Raw genomic sequence first — 21603 nt, 5'->3', positions numbered from 1 at the left:
TTTTGCTCTGACATGCACTGTCAACTGTGAGACCTTATATAGACAGGTGTGTACCTTTCCAAATCATGTCCAATCACTTGAATTTACTACAGGTGGACTCCAATCAAGTTTAGAAACATCTCAAGGATGATCAATGGACACAGGATGCATCTGAGCTCAATTTTGAGTCTCATAGCAAAGGGTCTGAATACTTAAGTAAATAAGGTATTTCTGCAAATATTTCTACACATCAGTTTTCTCTTTGTCATTATGGGGTATTGTGTGAACAATTGTTTTTAAATCCATTTTAGAATATGGTTGTAACGTAAAACAAACTGTGAAAAAAGTAAATGGGTCTGAATAATTTCTGAAAGCACTGTACATGTAACACGATGGAACCCCACTGTGGAGAAACCAACAGAGATGTTAGCAATATGAGTCATAGACAGTTAGACTGTACCACAACATTAATTAATAGTGAAAGTGGGGAGATGTGGATAGACCCCCCCCCCCCCACACACTGTGGGAACAGCCTAACATAGATGTCAGCAACACAATAGGACTGTACCACATCATTAATATATTAAAGGGGGAGTGGGGGACCACATAAATACAGTGGGAAGTACAACTTCACAGGGGGGAGATGTGGAGGGACAGGGACCCCCCACTTTGTGAGAACCAAATTTGATGTCAGCAACATACATTTGGTCTGGACCACAACAAAAATAATTAAGTCTGGATGAAACCACCAGTAAGAACCAACATGTCAGCCACAACCGCAGGAAAACACAGACAGGGTGACTTAAACCAACGGTGATGTAAACCCCATACACTCAGCACAGATATAATATTTGCGGATAATAAGACCCCATTTGGAGAACAACAAGTCGTTTTCCATCTCAACAATATCAGAGTATTCCAGCGTTATACGGTAAGCCAGGGTTCCCCAACCGGCGGCCCCCACCTTTTTATTTGTTCAGGTTTTCTGAACAAGAGTTTTGTTGTTGGAAATCCTTTCCCAAGTATTGCCACACATAATTTCCTCAATTAAAATCCCGTGGAGCTGATTTGCTGCTGTTTTTACAGTCTTTTTTGGTCCAACAATAATGTGACTGTATACAAATGCAAGCAAGGTTTGAAATTATTATGTTTTAGTCAAATATTATTATCTGTTTGGGCTTCTTGCTGTCAATTTGCAGCCTACAAATGATTTGTAATTACGTTCCAGCACCCTGACCATCTGCTCAAAAGAAAACAATTGCCCCGTGGCTGAATATAGTTGATGATTCCTGCACTAAGTGATCTGTTTGTATCTATACAATGGGCCTGTGCTCTGAGCTGTACTAGGTCCTGGGTACTGAGTTACTCCTACTCAGTACCCAAGCAAAAGCATACATTGTCAGCTCAGCCTTTTGGTTCAGAGTTAATGAACATGTACTGTGTGTCTCCTCTTCAAACAGTTCCCATGAGAGAGTGCGCAGGTCGAGGACAAACAAAGACTCCTCTCCTCCTACACACGTCCCTACAAAATGGAAATATCCCTGTGACTGTTGTTTGTTTGTTCCCACTCCAAATCAAACCAAGAGGAAACCGTAGCTGACACTACTGTCATGTAAAATCAATCATGGCCTTGGATGCGTGAGTGGCAGGGGGAGCATAGTAAATCTGAGGGCTATAGCTTCAGGACTGACAGTGGGAGGATGGTGGGTGCATTTGTCCGTTTGTTTTTTTCCCTCTCGCCCTCCTGTGTTTGTGTCAGTGGAGGCAGCTGAGGGGAGGACGGCTCATAATAATGGCTGGAATGGATTGAATGGCATGGATTCAAACATGTGTTTGATACCATTCCATTTATCCCATTAGAGTCATTATTAAGAACCATCCTCCCCTAAGCAGCCTTCACTGGTGTGTGTGCTTGATTATGTACATAATGTGTGTGTGTGTGTGTATTCTCCCTCACCCGGCGGTGTGTCTGAATCCACTGAGCTCCAGCACAGTGACATACAGCACCCCCAGCAGGAGCAACAGGGCCATCTTTGGCATCCAGGAGACGCGCAGGAAGAGCGCCAGTGTCAGCGTGCCCACAATGCACGACAGGAAGGCGTAGCGGACACCGTCACACGGCAGCTCCATCATGGTGCGGTTGGCACCGTCGCTCGTGTCAATGATGACAATGGAACTGTTAGAGTGGTGGGCACTGCCCCACAGCCATGGCATGCAGCCCACCTGGCAGAGAAACAAAGGAGAGAATGGTGGAGAAAAAAAACTCAAGCAGTAACTCAAAGGTTGGTTCTTTGCATATTTGATTTGCATGACATTTACATTTATGATTTCAAGTGTATTGCAATGGATATCATGAATATTGTTGTTTTAGTGCCTTGTTGTTAACCCTACTTACCACACAGGCCTGGGCAACAGCATAGATTAAGAGCACTATGAGAACACACAGAACAGTACGGATCTGAATGGTGAGGCAGCCTGGAAAACACTGAGAGAGAGAGAGAGAGAGAATAGACACAAAGAGAAACAGATTAAGGATGAAATGGGAGGGAGAGTAGAAAAAGCTTACCACACAGAATTTGAATTTGAAAAGAATTATAACTTAATTTATGTAATATTAGCTGAGGGCGTTAGGGAAGTTGGAAAAAATCAATCTGTCAACCTCAACAAAAGCTGAAATTAATAGACTTAGTATTGAGTTTGAAGACAAAAAGTTTGAAAAGTGAACTTTGAAAAGTGAACTTTGAAAAGTTTTCTGAAGGCCACTGACATCAATTTCCTACATAATATTATTATCAACTACCGATATTTGCAGATGTAAGCAGAAAAACGTAATATTTGCTAAATGAACTCAATGATCAAAAGGGACTTATCTTGGGCCAAGAGTTTGACCTACCCATGGAAAACCACTGATAGCATAATCAACCCCTCTGAAAAGTGAGTGAATAACTAAAGGAACGACATGTCAAATCAATTGGACCAAGGCATCCAGCAGGCTTTTACCTGGAATTTTGTGACATGCAGGTACATGATACAAACTACTAGGAAACAGATGCAGAAGACCAGTAGGACCAGGACCACTGTTCCCCTGGTGACGGCAGCAGGAGAGAGGAGGGGAAAGACAGCAGGACGAGAAGAACAGGTAGTGAGTTAGTGGAGAGAGCCTGTGGAAGTCAACTCAAGAGGCAGCAGACCAATAAGAAGAGAGAGAGAGAGAGAGAGAGAGAGCTAGAAAGACATTGTGTCGCTGTCAGATATCATATACTAAAACGAGCGAGAGAGAGAGAGCGAGATAAAGAGAGAGGCACAGAGAAAGAGATAGAGGTACAGAATGTGTTGCTCTCAGATATCCTATAATAATCTAGTACATACTGTGGTAGGATGAGAAGGTAGACAAGGCCGAACAAGGCAGCTAGAATTAGAGAGAGGATCACGGCGCTGGTGAAGTACTCATCATGGAGCTGGTGGTACTGGCAGAGCAACCAGAGAGAGGGATGTCTCAGATAAAATAATGATTAAAGCATCTTCTGGGTGCTACGTCTATCAAAAGGTTGGATTCAAAAGTCATTGCTTTCCTTGCGCTGCGACGTTTGCGTGCGTATGTCTGTGCATGTATGCTGTAAGTGTAGTACAGTTACTCACCCTCTGCTCGCGCTCAGAGCACTTATACATGAGTGTGAGGAAGTTGAGGTCAGCTGTGTCTGACTCTGTCTGCCTCGCCTCGATTAGGCGACCAATGTAGCGGTTGACCCGTGTTCCGGGACTGGCCTGGGTCACGTTAGCCGACATCGACGTCCGGTTCCGCAGCTTCTCTGGAGCCGTCCGCAGGGCCCTCCGCTGTGGCACAGAATTGTGGGAAACGGAATCCTGACTTAACTACGTTCAGAGGGTTTTATACCAGCTGTTCAAAACAATGGGTCACGGAGGACCTCTGCTGGGCCTCTGCTGTTTACTGTTTGGGTATCATTGTGGGTGAGAGAAAGTTTACACTTAACTACAAACCCCAAAATTCACCATGGAGTAAGAAGAGGTGTGTTCTAATAGTACTCAAATCTTTAAATGTGACTAAGGGAAATCAAACAAAGTCAATCCTTGTGGTTGACTTGACTTCACATGAATTGAAAAGGGGCATCAACACATTAAAGGCTCATCTTCACACAACAAACAAAACATAAATGATTTACTCTACAGTTAACATTCATTCTCTGACCCCAACTGAACCCCCTTTTTCTTGATAGTCCTTTGGAAGCGTCGTTACTGTACAGTGGGCTATGTGGAGCAGCAGAGCAAAAGCAGTGATTTGACACCAGAGAGAATGAGGACGTGTCCCAAATGGTGCTCTTCGTGGTGTTCTACTTTTGGCTTGCAGTGTACTATATAGGACACAGGGTGCAATTTGGGATGTAGCCTGATTGAGTCTTCCTGGATGAAGGAAGAAAGCCAGTGAGCTGTACAGACTGAGGCCCATCAGTGTCACAGCGTGAGAGACAGTGGGTAAGCGAGGAGCGGCTGAAAATGAAAAGAGTGCCATCATAATGGGGATTGGGGGGGGGGGCAGAGCGAATGAGGGCGGTTGAGGAAGGTTAACAAACACACACCCCACTGACTTCATCCTCATCACCCCTCACTTTCTCTTGGTTGCTTTGGAGGCGTGTGTGCATTGATTACACTAATTAGTGTTTCTGTGGCTGTGTTGTAAGCCTGTCTCTCACCCCCTTCCTCTCCCGTCGCCCTCTCGCTTTCCCTCTAGTCTCTCTCTTTAGTCTTTCCATCTCCCACTCTGCATGTGACCCAATTGTTTGGAGATGGTCCGAGGAGCATAGGACACTCATCACATCATACACCCACGGCTGCTCCGAGTGCACTCATCCTTTCACTCCTTCCTCGTCTCCCATCTCCCATCTCCCACTCTCCCTCTCTATCGGAGTTCATTGTCATTTCCGACAGCCTGGAGAGTGTGTGTGTGTGTGTGTGTGTGGCCTGAATCTGAATATCTCAGTCTGTGTCGAGTATATTTTAACTTCACTCCAATCCCCTCTCTTTTGAAAGCTATGTTTACATGCTTCCATCCAGGCATCAGAGCTCTATGACATATTATATAAATGTAACCACAGAGGTGCTTATGCCCTTTACAGAATGATTGTACTAAGTTTTATGGTTTTATCTGAAAGGGCGAGATTTCTTTTGGCTCTTATCCGCTGCATTACATCTCCTTTCCCACACACACCCACACAGACCTGAGTATCTGGATTTAAATATCCTGAGCCAGATTTGAACTGAAGCCAGACTTCAGGATATCTTTACAGGGACAGCGGGTCAAGATAACACACTGACAATCAGCCATATTAACAAAGGAATTGAAAGTAAACTGATGAAGGTCAACAAAGTCTGGTTGGTTGGGAAGCACACGTTGCACGCAGACAAGTACACGCACATGCATGCTCACACACACACACACACGTGTATGCACACACACATGTACTCAAATGTATACACACAGACCTTCTCTCTTTGTCTCTACATTCCCTTACACAACACACACAAACGAGCATGCACAGAAACACACACACACTCACCCACACATATACCACACACACAAACATACACACACAAACAGACACTCAAAGATCTTACCTTGTCGCCGTCCTCACAGTTCATGGCGTTTGAGAAGGGGATCTCGGCCTTGAACATCTTCCTACAGTGCATGAGCTGCACCAGCAGGTAGCACACGGTCTTAAACTTCATCTTCTTGGCAGGTTTTATATCCGAGAGAATCAATCCTGGGAATATCTGTCAACAAACAAGCAGTGAGAGCAGGGATTAGGATACACACTAGGATACATACTTGTACTGTGGATACACTTCATACGTTCACAGATGACTATGTTTTCATCTCAGATTACAGTACACAAACACTAACTCTCCCTACGGCGCCTCTTTTCGGTCTCTTCTCGTTGATGAAGTAGAGCGGTCGGCTCGTCTATCAAGAGGATTAACCGAGCATGTGTTTCAAATGGCACCCTATTTCCTATTTAGTGCACTACTTCAAAGGGAATTCTCTAAATAGAGAGCCATTTGGGACGTGGGACACTTGACTAAGGTTACATCTCACAAAGGAGGAGAGTAGAAGAGGGCTGGGTGGCTGAACGGCCCCCTGAGACAATAGTGTGACACTACTGTGAAGGTTCACATATGGATCCACATAAAGCTCTTACATAATCTGAAAACTGACGGACAACAATGCAACAAAAAAATCTCATACACTCATCTCTCCTTGCTTGTGGATTTATTAACCAACGTCTCGGATAAAGAGCCATGGTTGTTTATCTTCCGTTTTTCAGCACCTCACCAGAGTGTGCATTGTGCATTTCTTTACAGTGTACCAGATGAATAGCCAAGCAGTGCTGGATAAATACACAGGCATCAGGAAGTTAGACCCCCCTCTCCAGACCTAATAAAGTCTGCAGGGCAAGGGTAGGGTAGGAGAAGGGGAGAGCAGGAGAGGAGAGATGATTATGAACTGACACGGATGTACGAATGCTGCTAGTGGCACATCTGTTGGAGATGTGAAGACTAGAAGGGGATGGGGCGGGGGTGTGTGTGTGTGTGTGTGTGTGTGTGTGTGTGTGTTGCTGCCACAGGCTGTTGACAAGACAGTGTCAGAGCTGAGGCCAAACATCAGGGAGACTGTAAGGGAACCCATCGGATCTGAACAACCGTGACTGAGTGACAACTCAATGAAAAACATACCCAACACTTTCTACAATACACACAGCATATTGAACATGTAGTACAGTAGTACAGGACTACAGTAGTCCTCTACAGTAGTACAGGACTAAAATGCTGTTCAGTTCAGATCGATAATGTTTCACCTTCTGTTGAAAACGAAAGTTAATGAAAGGTTAATTAAGTCTTTTTTAAATCTGGACTACATTTTACCAGGTAGTTCCTTTAAAATGTATTGTCTGTCCGTTCTAGCAGTCAAACTACATCTGTCCACATACAGTATGACCAATGTCATGTCCAGTACTATATATCAAAGTTACTTCAGCATAGATCAGCATAAATGTCAAGCTGGTCCATGCTGGTCTATGCTGGTCAGTGCAGGTCGGACGCTAGTCAAGCTGGCCTGACCAGAATGGTCTAGCTGGTCAAGCTGGTCTTACCAGCATGGTCAAACTCAGGGGTCTAGAGTAGCTCACAGCTAACCTACTGTATGAGTAACTCACCAATCGGTTTTTAAAGTATACAGGACAAACATGTGAACGCAACATGCAACAATTTCAAAGATTTTACTGAGTTAGAGTTCATATAAGGAAATCAGTCAATTGAAATAAATAAATTAGGCCCTGATCTGTTGGGGCGGCAGGGTAGCCTTGTGGTTAGAGCATTGTACTAGTAACCGAAAGGTTGCAAGTTCAAATCCCTGAGCTGACAAGGTACAAATCTATTATTATTAGGCAGTTCAGGCCGTCATTGAAACTGACTTGCCTAGTAAAAAATAAAATAGATTTCACATGACTGGTCAGGGGCACAGCCATGGTGAGCCAATCAGAATGAGTTTCTCACCACAAAAGGGCTTTACTACAGATAGAAATACTCCTCAATTTTGGACATAATGCCAAATTCTCTATAAAGACATTGAATACGGCTTATGGTAGAGAAATTAACATTAAATTCTCCAGCGAATGTTCTGGTGACATTCCTGCAGTCAGCATGCCAATTAAAAGCTCCTACAGAAATTGAGACATTGTGTTGTTTGACAAAACTGCACATTTTAGAGTGGCCTTTTTTTGTCCCCGGCATAAGGTCTTGGCAAAGGAGAAATGCTCACTAACAAGGATGTAAACCAATTTGTGTACAAAATGAGAGAAATACGCTTTTTGTGTGTATGGAACATTTCTGGGATCTTTGATTTCAGCTCATGAAACATGAGACCAACATTTTACACGTTGAGTTTACATTTTTGTTCAATATACATAAAGGTTTTCATGTATTCCATCGCAAACTGTGATAAACAGAAAAGCTTCCGGCTACGATCCAATTAAAGTCACATTGACATTATCCCCCCCCCCCCCCCCCCCCCCGGTTAGCCACTATTCTATTTAAATGGCCAAATGTAACATAATATCTGCCCATTAAATTCCAGCAATATTTCCCCTCTGTCTGTTTGGTGTGCGCGTTTGGCTACTCTGTATGTAAACAGTTAGTGTTGCTAATGTTAACCGTCTTTTGGGTAGTTAAACGTCTTTCCCCAAAAGACCTTCGGCAAAGTAGGCTTACCTGACCACACCACACCATGACTATTTATTTGTATAAATTGAGTGGGGATTGTTTAGCAAACCGTGCCAATGACACGCTGCAGCAGTAGGCCAAACAGCAGAAACCACACGTCCTCTCTTTTTGGATGTACAATTCATGGGAAATTACACTCAAACATCTAAAACATTTATTTTCCCCCCCAGACCTCAAGAATTGTCTCCTGATGTGATTTAAGCATTGACATGGACTCAGAACATCAATTTCCGTTGTTTGTCTATTAATAATTGTAATATTGAATTTAAAAAACGAAACCAGGGAAGATAGAAGTCAGGAAACTAATTTTATGGGGCCCCTTTAGAGTTGTTTATTAACCATTATTTTTTCAGGCATATTAACAGAAAACACATCTCTTTCACATCAAGGACCACATCAAGGCTTCTTCCTTGCTGAGGGCCTTTTCAGGTTTTGTTGATATTGGACTCGTTTTACTGTGGATATAGATACTTTTGTACCAGTTTCCTCCAGCATCTTCACAAGGTCCTTGGCTGTTGTTCTGGGATTGATTTGCACTTTTCGCACCAAAGTACGTTCATCTCTAGGAGACAGAACGCATCTCTACCTGAGCGGTATGATGGCTGCTTGGTCCCATGGTGTTTACATTTGCATACTATTGTTTGTACAGATGAATGTGGTACCTTCAGCATTTGGAAATTGCTCCCAAGGATGAACCAGACTTGTGGAGGTCTACAATTTTTTGTCTGAGGTCTTGGCTGATTTCTTTTGATTTTCCCATGATGTCAAGAAAAGAGGCACTGAGTTTGAAGGTAGGCCTTGAAATACATCCACAGGTACGCCTCCAATTGACTCAAATGATGTCAATTAGCCTATCAGAAGCTTCTAAAGCCATGACATCATTTTCTGGAATTTTCCAAGCTGTTGAAAGGCACAGTCTTCTGACCCACTGGAATTGTGATACAGTGAGTTATAAATGAAATTATTTGTCTGTAAACAATTGTTGGAAAAATTACTTGTGTAATGCACAAAGTAGATGTCCTGACCGACTTGCCAAAACTATAGTTTGTTAACAAGAAATTTGTGGGGTGGTTGAAAAACAAGTTTTAATGACTCCAACCTAAGTGTATGTAAACTCCGACTTCAACTGTACATGCAAAAACACAGATATTGAAATAAACAATTCAAAAAATCTAACTGAAATAGAGCATGCTGGGAAATACAATAATTATGGGCGTAGTTTTGGAGACCAGCAAAATCTTATGACTTGGGAGTCAACCTCGCTTGGGATTTGAACTCAACCTCTTGGTTTCCCCAACCTGAATTTCCTGCTCCGCCACTGGTTCTGTGGGTATCATAAAGATTGTTAAAAGATTAGAACTGATAGACATTCTGTAATTTGTCCCTGTAGATCATCAACTAGATTCAGCCGTGGGAGGATTATTTTTGGAGCGGATGGTCAGTGATCCAGAACATAATTACAAATTATTTGTAGACTGCAAATTGACAGCAAGAAACAGATATAATATTTGACTACAACATAATCATTTCAAACCTTGCTTACATTTGTATATGATCTCATACTGTATATCTCCATTATGTGTGGGAATACTTTGGAAAAGCGTTCCAAAATGTAAAGCAGTTGGAGTTGATTTGCTGGTGTCTCTTATGTCCAACCATCCAAAAATGTAATAAAAAAAATTGAGGGGCCAGATAAAATCACCCACAGGCCAAATCCGGCTCCCGGACCTCAGGTTGGGGAACCCTGCTGTAAAGGAACCCTTTGAGTCCCATTTAGAACCCTCTCTTGAAGAACCCTCTAATTCCAGGAAGAACCAATGACAGGTTCTACAGTTATACTTATAGGATACTTCAGATGAGCATATTACACACGCTGTTAAAAATGACCTGTAATTTCACAGTAAGTTACTAGCTACTGAGTTTTTTTACAGTTAAATTAAGGTCTCATGTTGTAAAATGACTTGTTTTTTATCTTACTTTCACTGAACTTTGAAATGTAGGTCAAATCAAGTTATTGGTCACGTGACCATATTTAGCAAATGCTATGGCAGGTGTAGCAAAATGCTTGTGTTCCTAGCTCCAACAGAGCAAGAGTATCTAACAATTCACAACAATACACACTAATCTAAAAGTAAAAGAATGGAGTTAAGAAATATGTTAATTTTAGATCAAGCAATGTGGGAAGTGGCTTTGACTAAAATACAGTAGAATAGAACACAGAATATACATATAAGATGAGTAAAGCAGGATGTAAACATTAAAGTGACTAGTTTCAGGTGTAGTGACTAATGTTCCATTATTAAAGTGGCCAGTGATTCCAAGTCTATTTAAACTCAGCAAAAAAAAGAAACGTACTCTCACTGTCAACTGCGTTTATCTGCAGCAAACTTAACATGTGTAAATATTTGTATGAACATAACAAGATTCAACAACTGAGACAAAGTGAACAAGTTCCACAGACATGTGACAAACAGAAATGGAATAACATGTCCCTGAACAAAGGGGGGGGGATCAAAATCAAAAGTAACAGTCAGTATCTGGTGTGGCCACCAGCTGCATTAAGTACTGCAGTGCATCTCCTCCTCATGGACTGCACCAGATTTGCCTGTTCTTGCTGTGAGATGTTACCCCTTCTTCCACCAAGACACCTGCAAGTTCCCGGACATTTCTGGGGGGAGTGGGCCTAGCCCTCACCCTCTGATCCAACAGGTCCCAGACGTGCTCAATGGGACTGAGATCAGGGCTCTTCACTGGCCATGGCAGAACACTGACATTCCTGTCTTGCAGGAAATCACGCACAGAATGAGCAGTATGGCTGGTGGCATTGTCATGCTGGAGGGTCATGTCAGGATGAGCCTGCAGGAAGGATACCACATGAGGGAGGAGGATGTCTTCCCTGTAACTCACAGCGTTGATATTGCCTGCAATGACAACAAGCTCAGTCCAATGATGCTGTGACACACAGACAATGACAGACCCTCCAACTCCACATTGATCCCGCTCCAGAGTACAGGCCTCGGTGTAACGCTCATTCCTTCGATGATAAACACGAATCCAACCATCACCCCTGGTGAGACAAAACCACGACTCGTCAGTGAAGAGCACTTTTTGCCAGCCCTGTCTGGTCCAGCGACCAGTGGGTTTGTGCCCATAGGCAATGTTGTTGCCGGTGATGTCTGGTCAGAATCTGCCATACAACAGGCCTACAAGCCCTCAGTCCAGCCTCTCTCAGCCTATTGCAGAAAGTCTGAGCACTGTTGGAGGGATTGTGCGTTCCTGGTGTAACTCGGGCAGTTGTTGCCATCCTGTACCTGTCACGCAAGTGTGATGTTCGGATGTACCGATCCTGTGCAGGTGTTGTTACACGTGGTCTGCCACTGTGATGATGATCAGCTGTCTGTCCAGTCTCCCTGCAGCACTGTCTTAGGCATCTCACAGTACAGACATTGCAATTTATTTCCCTGGCTACATCTGCAGTCCTCATGCCTCCTTGCAGCATGCCTAAGGCACGTTCACGCAGATGAGTAGGGACCCTGGGCATCTTTCTTTTGGTGTTTATCAGAGTCAGTAGAAAGGCCTCTTGGTGTCCTGTTTTCATAACTGTGACCTTAATTGCCTACCGTCTGTAAGCTGTTAGTGTCTTCATGACCGTTCCACAGGCGCATGTTCATTAATTGTTTATGGTTCATTGAACAAGCATGGGAAACAGTGTTACATTTTTACGAATTATCTTTGAAAGACAGGGTCCTGAAAAAGGGATGTTTCTTTTTTTGCTGAGTTTATATAAAGGCAGCAGCCTCTAATGTGCAGGGTTGAGTTACCGGGTGGAAGCCGACTAGTGATGGCTATTTAACAGTCTGATAGAAGCGTTTTTTCAGTCTCTCGGTCCCTGCTTTGATGGACCTATAATGACCTCACCTGCTGAATGACAGCGGGGTGAACAGGCCGTGGCTCGGGTGGTTGATGTCCGTGATATTCTTTTTGGCCTTCCTGTGAAGACCATTGGGGGCAATGTGCTGGCGTGGGCTCATTAGCATATTTGGGCACATGGTTTAAAATGTTGTATATGTGCCAACCATTAGTGGAAGTGTTGTACTAGTTTAAGTGGTTTCATTGTTATGTTGAGCATCTCATTTTTTCACTCCAAATTCTACAATCAAGAGCTGCACTGTTAAGATGTTACTGTGGATTTTCCAGTTACTTTAAAGGTAGTTGGTCATCGGGAAGTTCATGTTCAATTTTCAATCATTTACTGTCAGCTTGCTGCGAGTAGTTATTGTAAAATTCACAATAACTGACTGTGGCTGATGTCTGTCACGTACACTGACCTGACAGAAAGATCAGTTAGTTGCCAACCAAGAGGTTGAGGCCAGGTGAGGCTGGAGCCCAAGTGTGCTCACCACAAAGAAAGCTTAGTAGTTGTTATAAGCTATCAGAAAAGTTCAATGGAGGTACAGTGAGCTACTGCCAGTGAGTTGCTTGCGGTTACTGGCTCTTACATGACTGAATTTTACAGCTGGTTGCCAATTAGGTCAAGCAAAATTCACAGCAACTAACTTCCATTAAGGTACTACTAAATGCACAGTAACATCTTAACAGTGCAGCTCATATGCCCTTACAAAGATTGCAGAACTGACCGTGTTAAGAGGTGCTCAACCTTTGACAACATAGCCATCAACCACTCCCACTGACAGTTGGTACAAATACACATTTTTGGATCATGCCACCAAATATGCTAATTAGACTACCCCACTGGTACATTGCCCTCACCTATATTTCAAAGCACCTTGACGATTGGACCTTATATTCAAAATATTGAGTGGAAAAAGTGCCTGGATTAGGACCTGCGCCGCTTCCTGTGTGAGGTAGATTCGTACTTTACAGATATTGTAGCGCATGAACCTGCAGGAGCGAGTCACTGCTTTGATGTTTGCATTGTCATGCCAAGGTTCTTTTCACTCTAGGCAGGCAACACTGGAGTTATCAACCGTGATGGAGAGGTCTTTGAGTGGACAGGCATACCCCGGGAAGAAGAGCAGCTCAATCTTGTCGAGGTTGAGCTTGAAGTAGTAGGCTGACATCCAAGCTGAGATATCTGCCAGGCATGCAGGGATGTGTGTCACCACCTGGGTGTCAGAAAGGGGGGAGGGGGGGGGGGGGGGAGTAGTTGAGTGTCATCCGCATAGCAATGATAGGAGATGACGGCGCTGAGTGACTTGGTGTATAGACAGAAGAGGAGATGGCCTAGAACCGAGCCCTAGGGGACACCAGTAGTGAGAGTACGTGGTGCAGACACAGACCCTCTCCATGTCAACTGGTAGAAGCGGCCTGCCAGGTACGATGCAATCCAAAAGTGTGCAGAGCCTGAGACTCCCAGAGGAGGGTCTGATGGCTCATGGTGTTGAAGGCAGCGGATAGATCTAGGAGGATGAGAACAGAGGAGAGAGAGTCAGCTTTGGCAGTGCAGAGAGCCTCAGTGACAGAGAAAAGCAGTCTAGGTTGAGTGACCTGTCTTGAAGCCTGACTGGTTCGTTCTGAGAGAGATAACGAGAGAGTTGATCAGAGACAGTACACTCAAGAAAATAAAGGGACACAGGTCTATAGTTTGACGTCAGATGAGTCGAGTCTTGGTTTCTAGTGGAGGGGACCATCTTGGGCCATTTTGAAGTCAGAGGGGACACAGCCAGTGGTCAGGGATGAAGGAGAAGGGAGGAGGGGGTGAGGTCGAGCAGGTAGATTGTCGGGCTGCCAGACCTCACTAGTCGCAGGACTTGATCTGGGGGGGGTGGGGGAGATCAAAGCGTAGGGTAGTTCTGTGTGAGTGGGACCAGTGGACTCATTAGGCTGAGTGAATGAGTAGAGGATGTCGTCAACCTTCTTTTCATAGTGGTTGACAAAGTAGTCCGCAGAGAGGTAGGAGGGGGAAGGTAGGAAAGCATTTCCTAAGATTAGAGGCAGAAGATTGACATTTAGAGTAATATAAAGTGGCTTTAGCAGCAGATACCGAGAAAGAGAAGGTAGAGAGGAGGGAGTGAAAGGATGATAAGTCCTCCAGAAGTTTAGCTTTCCTCCATTTTCGCACAGCTGCTTGCAGCCCTGTTCTGTAAGCTTTTAATGAATCACTCAGCCACGGAGCAGGAGGGGAGGGCCGAGTCAGCCAGGAGGAAAGGGGACAGTGTGAGGAGTCAAATGATGCGGAAAGTGAGGAGAGTTGGGTCGAATAGGCAGAATCAGGAGAGAGAATGATTTATCAGAAGGGAGAGATGATAGAATAGAAGAGGAGAGTAGTGGGAGAGAGGGTGAAGATTGCAAAGGCATATGACCATCTTAGGGGCTAGGGTTGGAGGAGGGTTGGAGGAAAGGGAGACAGAAAAGGAAACAAAGTAGTGATCAGAGACCTGGAGGGGGGAATTAGTAGGCAAACAAGCGCTAGGAAAGAGGAAGTCAAGCGTACTGCCTGCCTTATGAGTGGGAGGGGCTTGGGAAAGGGCGAGGTCAAAAGAGGCAAGGAGGGACAAGAAATTAGTCGAAGGCTGACATCGGGAAGTTGAAGTCACCAAGTACAAAGAGCCATCATCAGGAAAGCTCATTGAGGAACTCTCCAATGCTAACTGATGGCAGATAGATGACAACTATGTTCAGCTTGAGTGCGGACAAGGGACAGCATGGAATTCAAATGTGCCACAACCGCGACGACCAGATGCTCTCGGACTATGAGAGAAAACGTAGGCAGATGAAGAGAGCAGCTGGAGTAGCAGTGTTCTCTGGGGTGATCCGTGTCTCCGTCAGGGACAAAAAGTAAAGGGACTGAAGGGCAGCATAGGCTGAAATGAACTCAACGTTCTTAACCGCAGATCAGCAGTTCCAAACACTGCCAGAGACCCAGAATTCCACAAGGGCTGTGCGCGCAGGGTACACTAAATTAGAAGGGTTGCAGCCAAGGAGTGGGGAGCATCTGTAAAGCCTACAGGGAGAGGTGCGAACAGGTATAGAAAAACACACACAGTTACAAAAGAGCAAAATGAGATGATCAGAAAAAAATAACTAGGTAAGATACTCAAGTGAGAGCAGTGTGGAGCCTTCTCTCTTTCGTTCCGCTAAGAAACGTCTTCGTTTCGGTGACGGCCTTACTTACTCAACCGCAGCTTAGAACTGAGAAAACAGGGGGGACTGAAGTACTAACACTAATTGCTAGTTGCCTAGCAGAGGTGAAGAGCACACCTCCCTGTACTAATTGCTGATTGCCTAGGAGAGGAGAAACCACTCCCCCTCCAAAACAACCACTGATTACCAAAACAAGTCACAAATTGCCCTGCCCTTTGATCCTGGTTGATGTGTCAACAATCATCTGCAAGTTAGTTTGACTTATATAGGCACATTCTTCCCTATCATCTACCCTGCAACTCTTCCCCAGATCCTCGGTGTACTAGAGATGTGTTTTCTGTTAATATAACTGATAAAATAATGGTTAATAAGCAACTCTAATGGGGCCCCAGAAAATGTATTTTCTCTGTTTTATTTTTCTTGGTTTAGAATTTTTTATTCAATATAAATTTGACAATTATTAATAGACAAACAACAAATGCTAGTTCTGAGTGCATGTCAACGCTTAAATCACATCAGAAGACAATTCTTGAGGTCTGTAAAAAAGTAACACATTTAAACTAATCCAATATGTTAGTTGGACTTATTGCACCCGTTACTGAAATCATTGTTTCAGTTTAGATGGTTTAAAGTAGTATAATTCATTCATCTTTCAAACCCTGGCAGTCATTCTGAATTGTCGGTGAATATAACTTCCAATTGTTGGATATCCCCACTCAGGCTGGATTCTAATAGGAATTAGAAATCATTGGTCAGCAGTTTTCAAAACCAAGCGAAGGCTGGTCACCAGCGAAAACACAACGAAGGCTGGTCACCAGCGAAAACACAACGAAGGCTGGTCACCAGCAAAAACACAACGAAGGCTGGTCACCATCGAAAACAACGAAGGCTGGTCACCAGTGAAAACAACGAAGGCTGGTCACCAGAAAAAACACAACGAAGGCTGGTCACCAGTGAAAACAACGAAGGCTGGTCACCAGCAAAAACACAACGAAGGCTGGTCACCAGCGAAAACAATGAAGGCTGGTCTCCAGCGAAAACAATGAAGGCTGGTCACCAGCGAAAACACAACGAAGGCTGGTCACCAGCGAAAACACAACGAAGGCTGGTCACCAGCGAAAACACAACGAAGGCTGGTCACCAGCGAAAACACAACGAAGGCTGGTCACCAGTGAAAACAACGAAGGCTGGTCACCAGCAAAAACACAACGAAGGCTGGTCACCAGCGAAAACACAACGAAGGCTGGTCACCAGCGAAAACAATGAAGGCTGGTCTCCAGCGAAAACAATGAAGGCTGGTCACCAGCGAAAACACAACGAAGGCTGGTCACCAGCGAAAACACAACGAAGGCTGGTCACCAGCAAAAACAATGAAGGCTGGTCACCAGCGAAAACAATGAAGGCTGGTCACCAGCAAAAACACAATGAAGGCTGGTCACCAGCAAAAATACAATGAAGGCTGGTCACCAGCGAAAACAAAACGAAGGCTGGTCACCAGCGAAAACACAACGAAGGCTGGTCACCAGCGAAAACACAACGAAGGGCACCATGTCTATGCAGTTTTTTTTCAGCAGGGTACACATATATACTGTACACACATGCAAAAACTCTCGATCATCCTCTCTAATGTAGAAGATTTCCCATATTTTACACACACATGCACACACACACATGCTTGCAGACAAGTACGCACACATACACAAACACGCAGCCCTGACCTTCCGTCGGTGAGATGGTACAATGAAGAAGGTCTCGATCTGGTGTTTGAGGAGGAAGGCATTTCTCTCGTGGCCGTTGCCAGGTTCTACCTCATAGTCTCCATTCAGGGAGTCCAGGGTCGCCTTGGTGATGTGGACCTTCCTGGTGGAGAAGGAGAAACACAGAGTCAGCATCATGTGGTGCTGCCTACCAACGTTGTGCCTTCAAGCAAGGTACTTAACCACTAATTGCTCCAGAGGCTGTGTTGTGTGTCAGGATGGGTACTGTGAAAGCAAATGGCATGGTGATAACTGGTACTAACCCAGGCAGTCCCCCTGCCTCCATCACGTTGGCCAGTGTGACGTCGTTGGACCACACGTCATACTGCCACTTCCTCAGTCCCAGGACCCCACACAGCACCCGGCCCGTGTGGAGACCCACACGCATGTTCAGATTCACCTCGGTGGCCTCCGCTACTGATCTGCAGGAGCATGAGAAGGGTCATTACAATATTATATCATTGACACTACGCGTGTGATTGTGGGGCAGAGTTTGATTTGTGTGTGTGTGTGTGTGTGTATGTGCATACTAGGGTTGCAAAATTACTGTTAATTTACAACAAAAGTACTCTGATTTTCCTACTGCAATTGTAACTTTGGTAGTTTATATTTTAATAACTTTTTAAAAAATGTATTCATATACAGCTTTCATTTGTTGTATCTATGTCCATATTGTCCATTACATTCTAGTGGATAGACCACATTTATGGTTTAAGTGAAAATAGTCTATATAATGAAAAAAGTATTTAACCAAATATGGCATTATTTTCTCTTCCAACAGTTGACTTTTTTTCACAACTGCCACCAGTTTGGTGCCAAAACACTTACAACAAAGACTATTTGACACAGTAAAATAAATAAGTGTGTAAAAAGAAAAAGAAAGAAGATACTTAATGCTTAAACACTCATATAAAAGCAAACAATAATGGATAATAATGGAGATAATAATTGAGATGTAACCACTCTCAAATTCATAGACAAAGCTATGATGCAAGTACTGGCCATCCAGATATCGAAATGATAATTTTAACGATGTTTTGAGGCTACAATGCCTTGCAAAATGTTTTACTTATCCCACATTTTGCCGTGTTACAGCGTGAATTCAAAATTGATTAAATACATTTGTTTCTAACCCTCCTACACACAATACCCCAATAATGACAAATTTAACTAATGTTTTTAGAAAATGGTGCTCATTTATTGAAAATGAAATACAGAAATATCTCATTTACATGAGTATTGACACCCCTGATTCAACACTTTGTAGAAGCACCTTTGGTAGTGATTACAGCTGTGAGTCTTTCTGGGTAAGTCTTTAAGAGCTTTGCACATCTGGATTGTACAATATTTGCCAATTCATCTTTTTAAAATCGATCATTCCTAGACAGTCATTTTCAATTCTTGCCATAGATCTTCAAGCCGATTTAAGTCAAAACGGTAACTAGGCCACTCAGGAACATTCAATGTCCTCTTGGTAAGCAACTACCGGTGTCGATTTAGCCTTGTGTTTTAGGCTATTGTTCTGCTGAAAGGTGAGTTCATCTCCCAGTGTCTGGTGGAAAGAAGACTGAAGCAGGTTTTCCTCTAGGATTTTGAATGTGCTTATAACTGTATTCTGTTTCTTTTTATCCACAAAAAAAACTCCCTAGTACTTGCCAATTACAAGCATAACCCTAACATGATGCAGCCAGCACCATGCTTGAAAATATGAAGAGCGGTACTCAGTGATGTGTTGTGTTAGATTTGCCCCAAATATACCTCTTTGTATCAGGACAAAAAGTGTATTTCTTTGCCACATTTGTTGCAGTATTATTCAAGTGCCTTTTTTTGCAAACAGGATGCATGTTTTGGAATATTTTTTATTCTGTACAGGCTTCTTTCTCTTCATTTATGTGAGTATTGTGGAGTAACTACAATGTTGTTGATCCATCCTCAGTTTTCTCCTATCACAGCCATTAAACTCTACAACTATTTTAAAATCACCATTGGCTTAATGGTGAAATCCCTGAGCAGTTTCCTGCTCAGTTTACACAGCTACCAATCGATGCCCTTCTTTGCAAGGCATTGAAAAACCTCCCTGGTCTTTGTGGTTGAATCTGTGCTTGAAAGTCATTACTAGATTGAGAGACCTTACAGATAATTGTATGTGTGGGGTACAGAGATGGGGTAGTCATTAAAAAATCATGTTAACCACTATTATTGAACACGGAATGATGGAATTTGTTAAGCACATTTGTACTCCTGAACTTATTTAGGCTTGCCATAACAAAGGGGTTGAATACTTATTGATTCAAGACATTTCATCTTTCCAATATTTTCTACAAACATAATTCCTCTTTGACATGATGTGGTATCGTGTGTAGATCAGTGACACAAAATCTAAATTCAGGCTGTAACACAACAAAATGTGGAAAAAGTCAAGGGGTGTGAATATATTCTGAAGGCACCGCATATATTGTTTGTTTACATTTACCTTGTTCACAAACATTGAGGTAAAAAAGCTTACATTTTGGGTTCTGATGGGGCACGACAGTTGAAATAAGCTCATGAGGCATTTATAAATGATATTCTTCAAGAACCGATAGGTACATATCATTAATTTATAAGTCCAAAAATGTATGTAGCAACTGAAGATTGACCCTTTAAACACTAATGGTATTTACTAAATTGATGGTTTATATTTAGCATAATGCTTTACAGATTTGTCATTCTATATATATATATATATATATATATATATATATATATATATATATATATATATATATATATATAGTTTAATAATCTTATTTGATTATTTTATATATTTTAGATGTGATAAGGCCACACAGAGGGCCAGAGATAATTACAGGCACCTGTGATAATCTGAAGTACCCAAAAAGGCCACTAGATGTCATGTGATAAAATTCCACAAAATCCTTGAAAGTTACGAAAATTCTGGCAGTTTACTGGTAAACTTTGAAAGTTACCAGTAATATACCCTCCATTTGCCACCTTAGTGTGTCCACTCTAGCATTACTGTATACAAATCATTTCTTGCCTCCACACATTTTATTCTGCCATGATAAACGGTGCTGCCCCTCTTCACATAATAGTACAGATAGGCCAGGCAGCACGGAGTTCTAACCTCCCCCCCATCCTCTCCCTCTCTGTCTGGAAGAAAAAGTACACCTGTTCTGGGGAGATAAGCCAGAAGGAAAAAAATGGTAGCTACTTCAGATTCTAAACAGTTTTTTCTCTACTCCTGTCTGTTAGGAAAGTAAAGTTAAAGAGGATGTGAGAGTACAGACAGAGGAAAATCCGCAACGAGGGAGCAAAGTGAGGTTTAAGAGCATTATCTAGAGTCTAGACACTCAATAAACAGGGCAAAATGCTACTCTTGTCACCAATATGAATATGAATCCACTGCTAAGATAAGGTGTTTTTATTGTGCATTGTAGCCCTATATTTGTCATTCTTAAAACACTATGTATATGGGTGTGTGTATGTACAACCCCTATATGGCATATGGAGCGAAATAACACCAAGCCAACGGCCATGTATTTATCACAGAACGGGTTAAGGCTCATTGAAGTGTTGCGCTCCTCCTTCTTTCTCCAGATTGTGCAGGACATGCAAAGGAGTCAAACACTTTCAAGCTTCAATAGGAAGCATCCAAATGCATTTCCATTCCCTCTCAACCCCATCTATCTGCGGTGTTGTCATGTATTCATAGAATCCTTCAGCCTGGACTTGTACACCAGGGGTTTAGAAGAATTGAGAATATCAATATCCCCAGTCCTCAGTCTCACTCTTATCCCTGGTCAAACCAAATGATTCAGCATTCAGCAGGCTCATTCCTGCTGCCTGCTGCCTAGCTAAACTCACTGTTTATTATCTGTGCATAGTCACTTTACCCCTACCTACATGTCGAAATGACTTTGACTAACCTATACATTCCGCACATTGATTCGGTACCCCCTGTATATACTGTAGCCTCATTGCTGTTCTTGTATTGTGTTTTTTTTATTTTTTACTTTAGTTTATTTAGTAAATATTTTCTGAACTCTGCGCATGTGACAAATCAAATTGGATTTGATACAGCGATAAATGTGATATGGTGTCCATCACAAATCAACAGGTGTCGACACTGACCCTAACATCACGATGACTCGTGTGGTTCATCAGGCCATATACGAGTGACATGTTTATCATGGATGACACAAACTGGAACATAACACCACACCAGCCCGGGACCTGGCCCAGAACAGGACGGCGTGGAGAGACAAATGGCCAAGGAGCTAGCAAAGATTAGTGAGAGAGTGAGTGTCCACCATAAACCTATAGACTCACGTGATGGTGTCAATCATGTCCAGGCCCATCTCCACACAGCAGTGGGCATGGTCAGTCTTGGGCTGGGTCAGACCTGACACACAGTAGTAACAGTCTCCCAGGATCTTTATACGCCTACAATGGTTCTCCTGTCAATCAA

The 21603-nt window shown here is 43.1% G+C and overlaps 1 protein-coding gene across 1 annotated transcript in view; it reads right to left on the bottom strand.

Moving 5' to 3' along the window:
* LOC110508629 (adenylate cyclase type 1) overlaps positions 1–21603 on the bottom strand; it is a 60398-nt gene that overhangs the window by 10224 nt on the left and 28571 nt on the right. Inside the window, exons 5-13 of the mRNA XM_021589285.3 lie at positions 21465–21592; positions 17396–17554; positions 17094–17235; positions 5611–5766; positions 3619–3813; positions 3349–3446; positions 2980–3064; positions 2375–2464; positions 1937–2202 (exon numbers count right to left, since the gene is read on the bottom strand). Of these exons, the coding sequence (XP_021444960.3) occupies positions 1937–2202; positions 2375–2464; positions 2980–3064; positions 3349–3446; positions 3619–3813; positions 5611–5766; positions 17094–17235; positions 17396–17554; positions 21465–21592 (1319 nt within the window). The remainder of the gene's footprint in view (positions 1–1936; positions 2203–2374; positions 2465–2979; positions 3065–3348; positions 3447–3618; positions 3814–5610; positions 5767–17093; positions 17236–17395; positions 17555–21464; positions 21593–21603) is intronic.

Source organism: Oncorhynchus mykiss, chromosome 28 (assembly GCF_057628025.1).
Source record: "Oncorhynchus mykiss isolate SJ-2025 chromosome 28, ASM5762802v1, whole genome shotgun sequence".
Taxonomy (NCBI): Eukaryota; Metazoa; Chordata; class Actinopteri; order Salmoniformes; family Salmonidae; genus Oncorhynchus; species Oncorhynchus mykiss.
The sequence above is the reverse complement of the archived record's forward strand: the minus strand, read 5'-3'. Positions and strand labels throughout refer to the sequence as shown.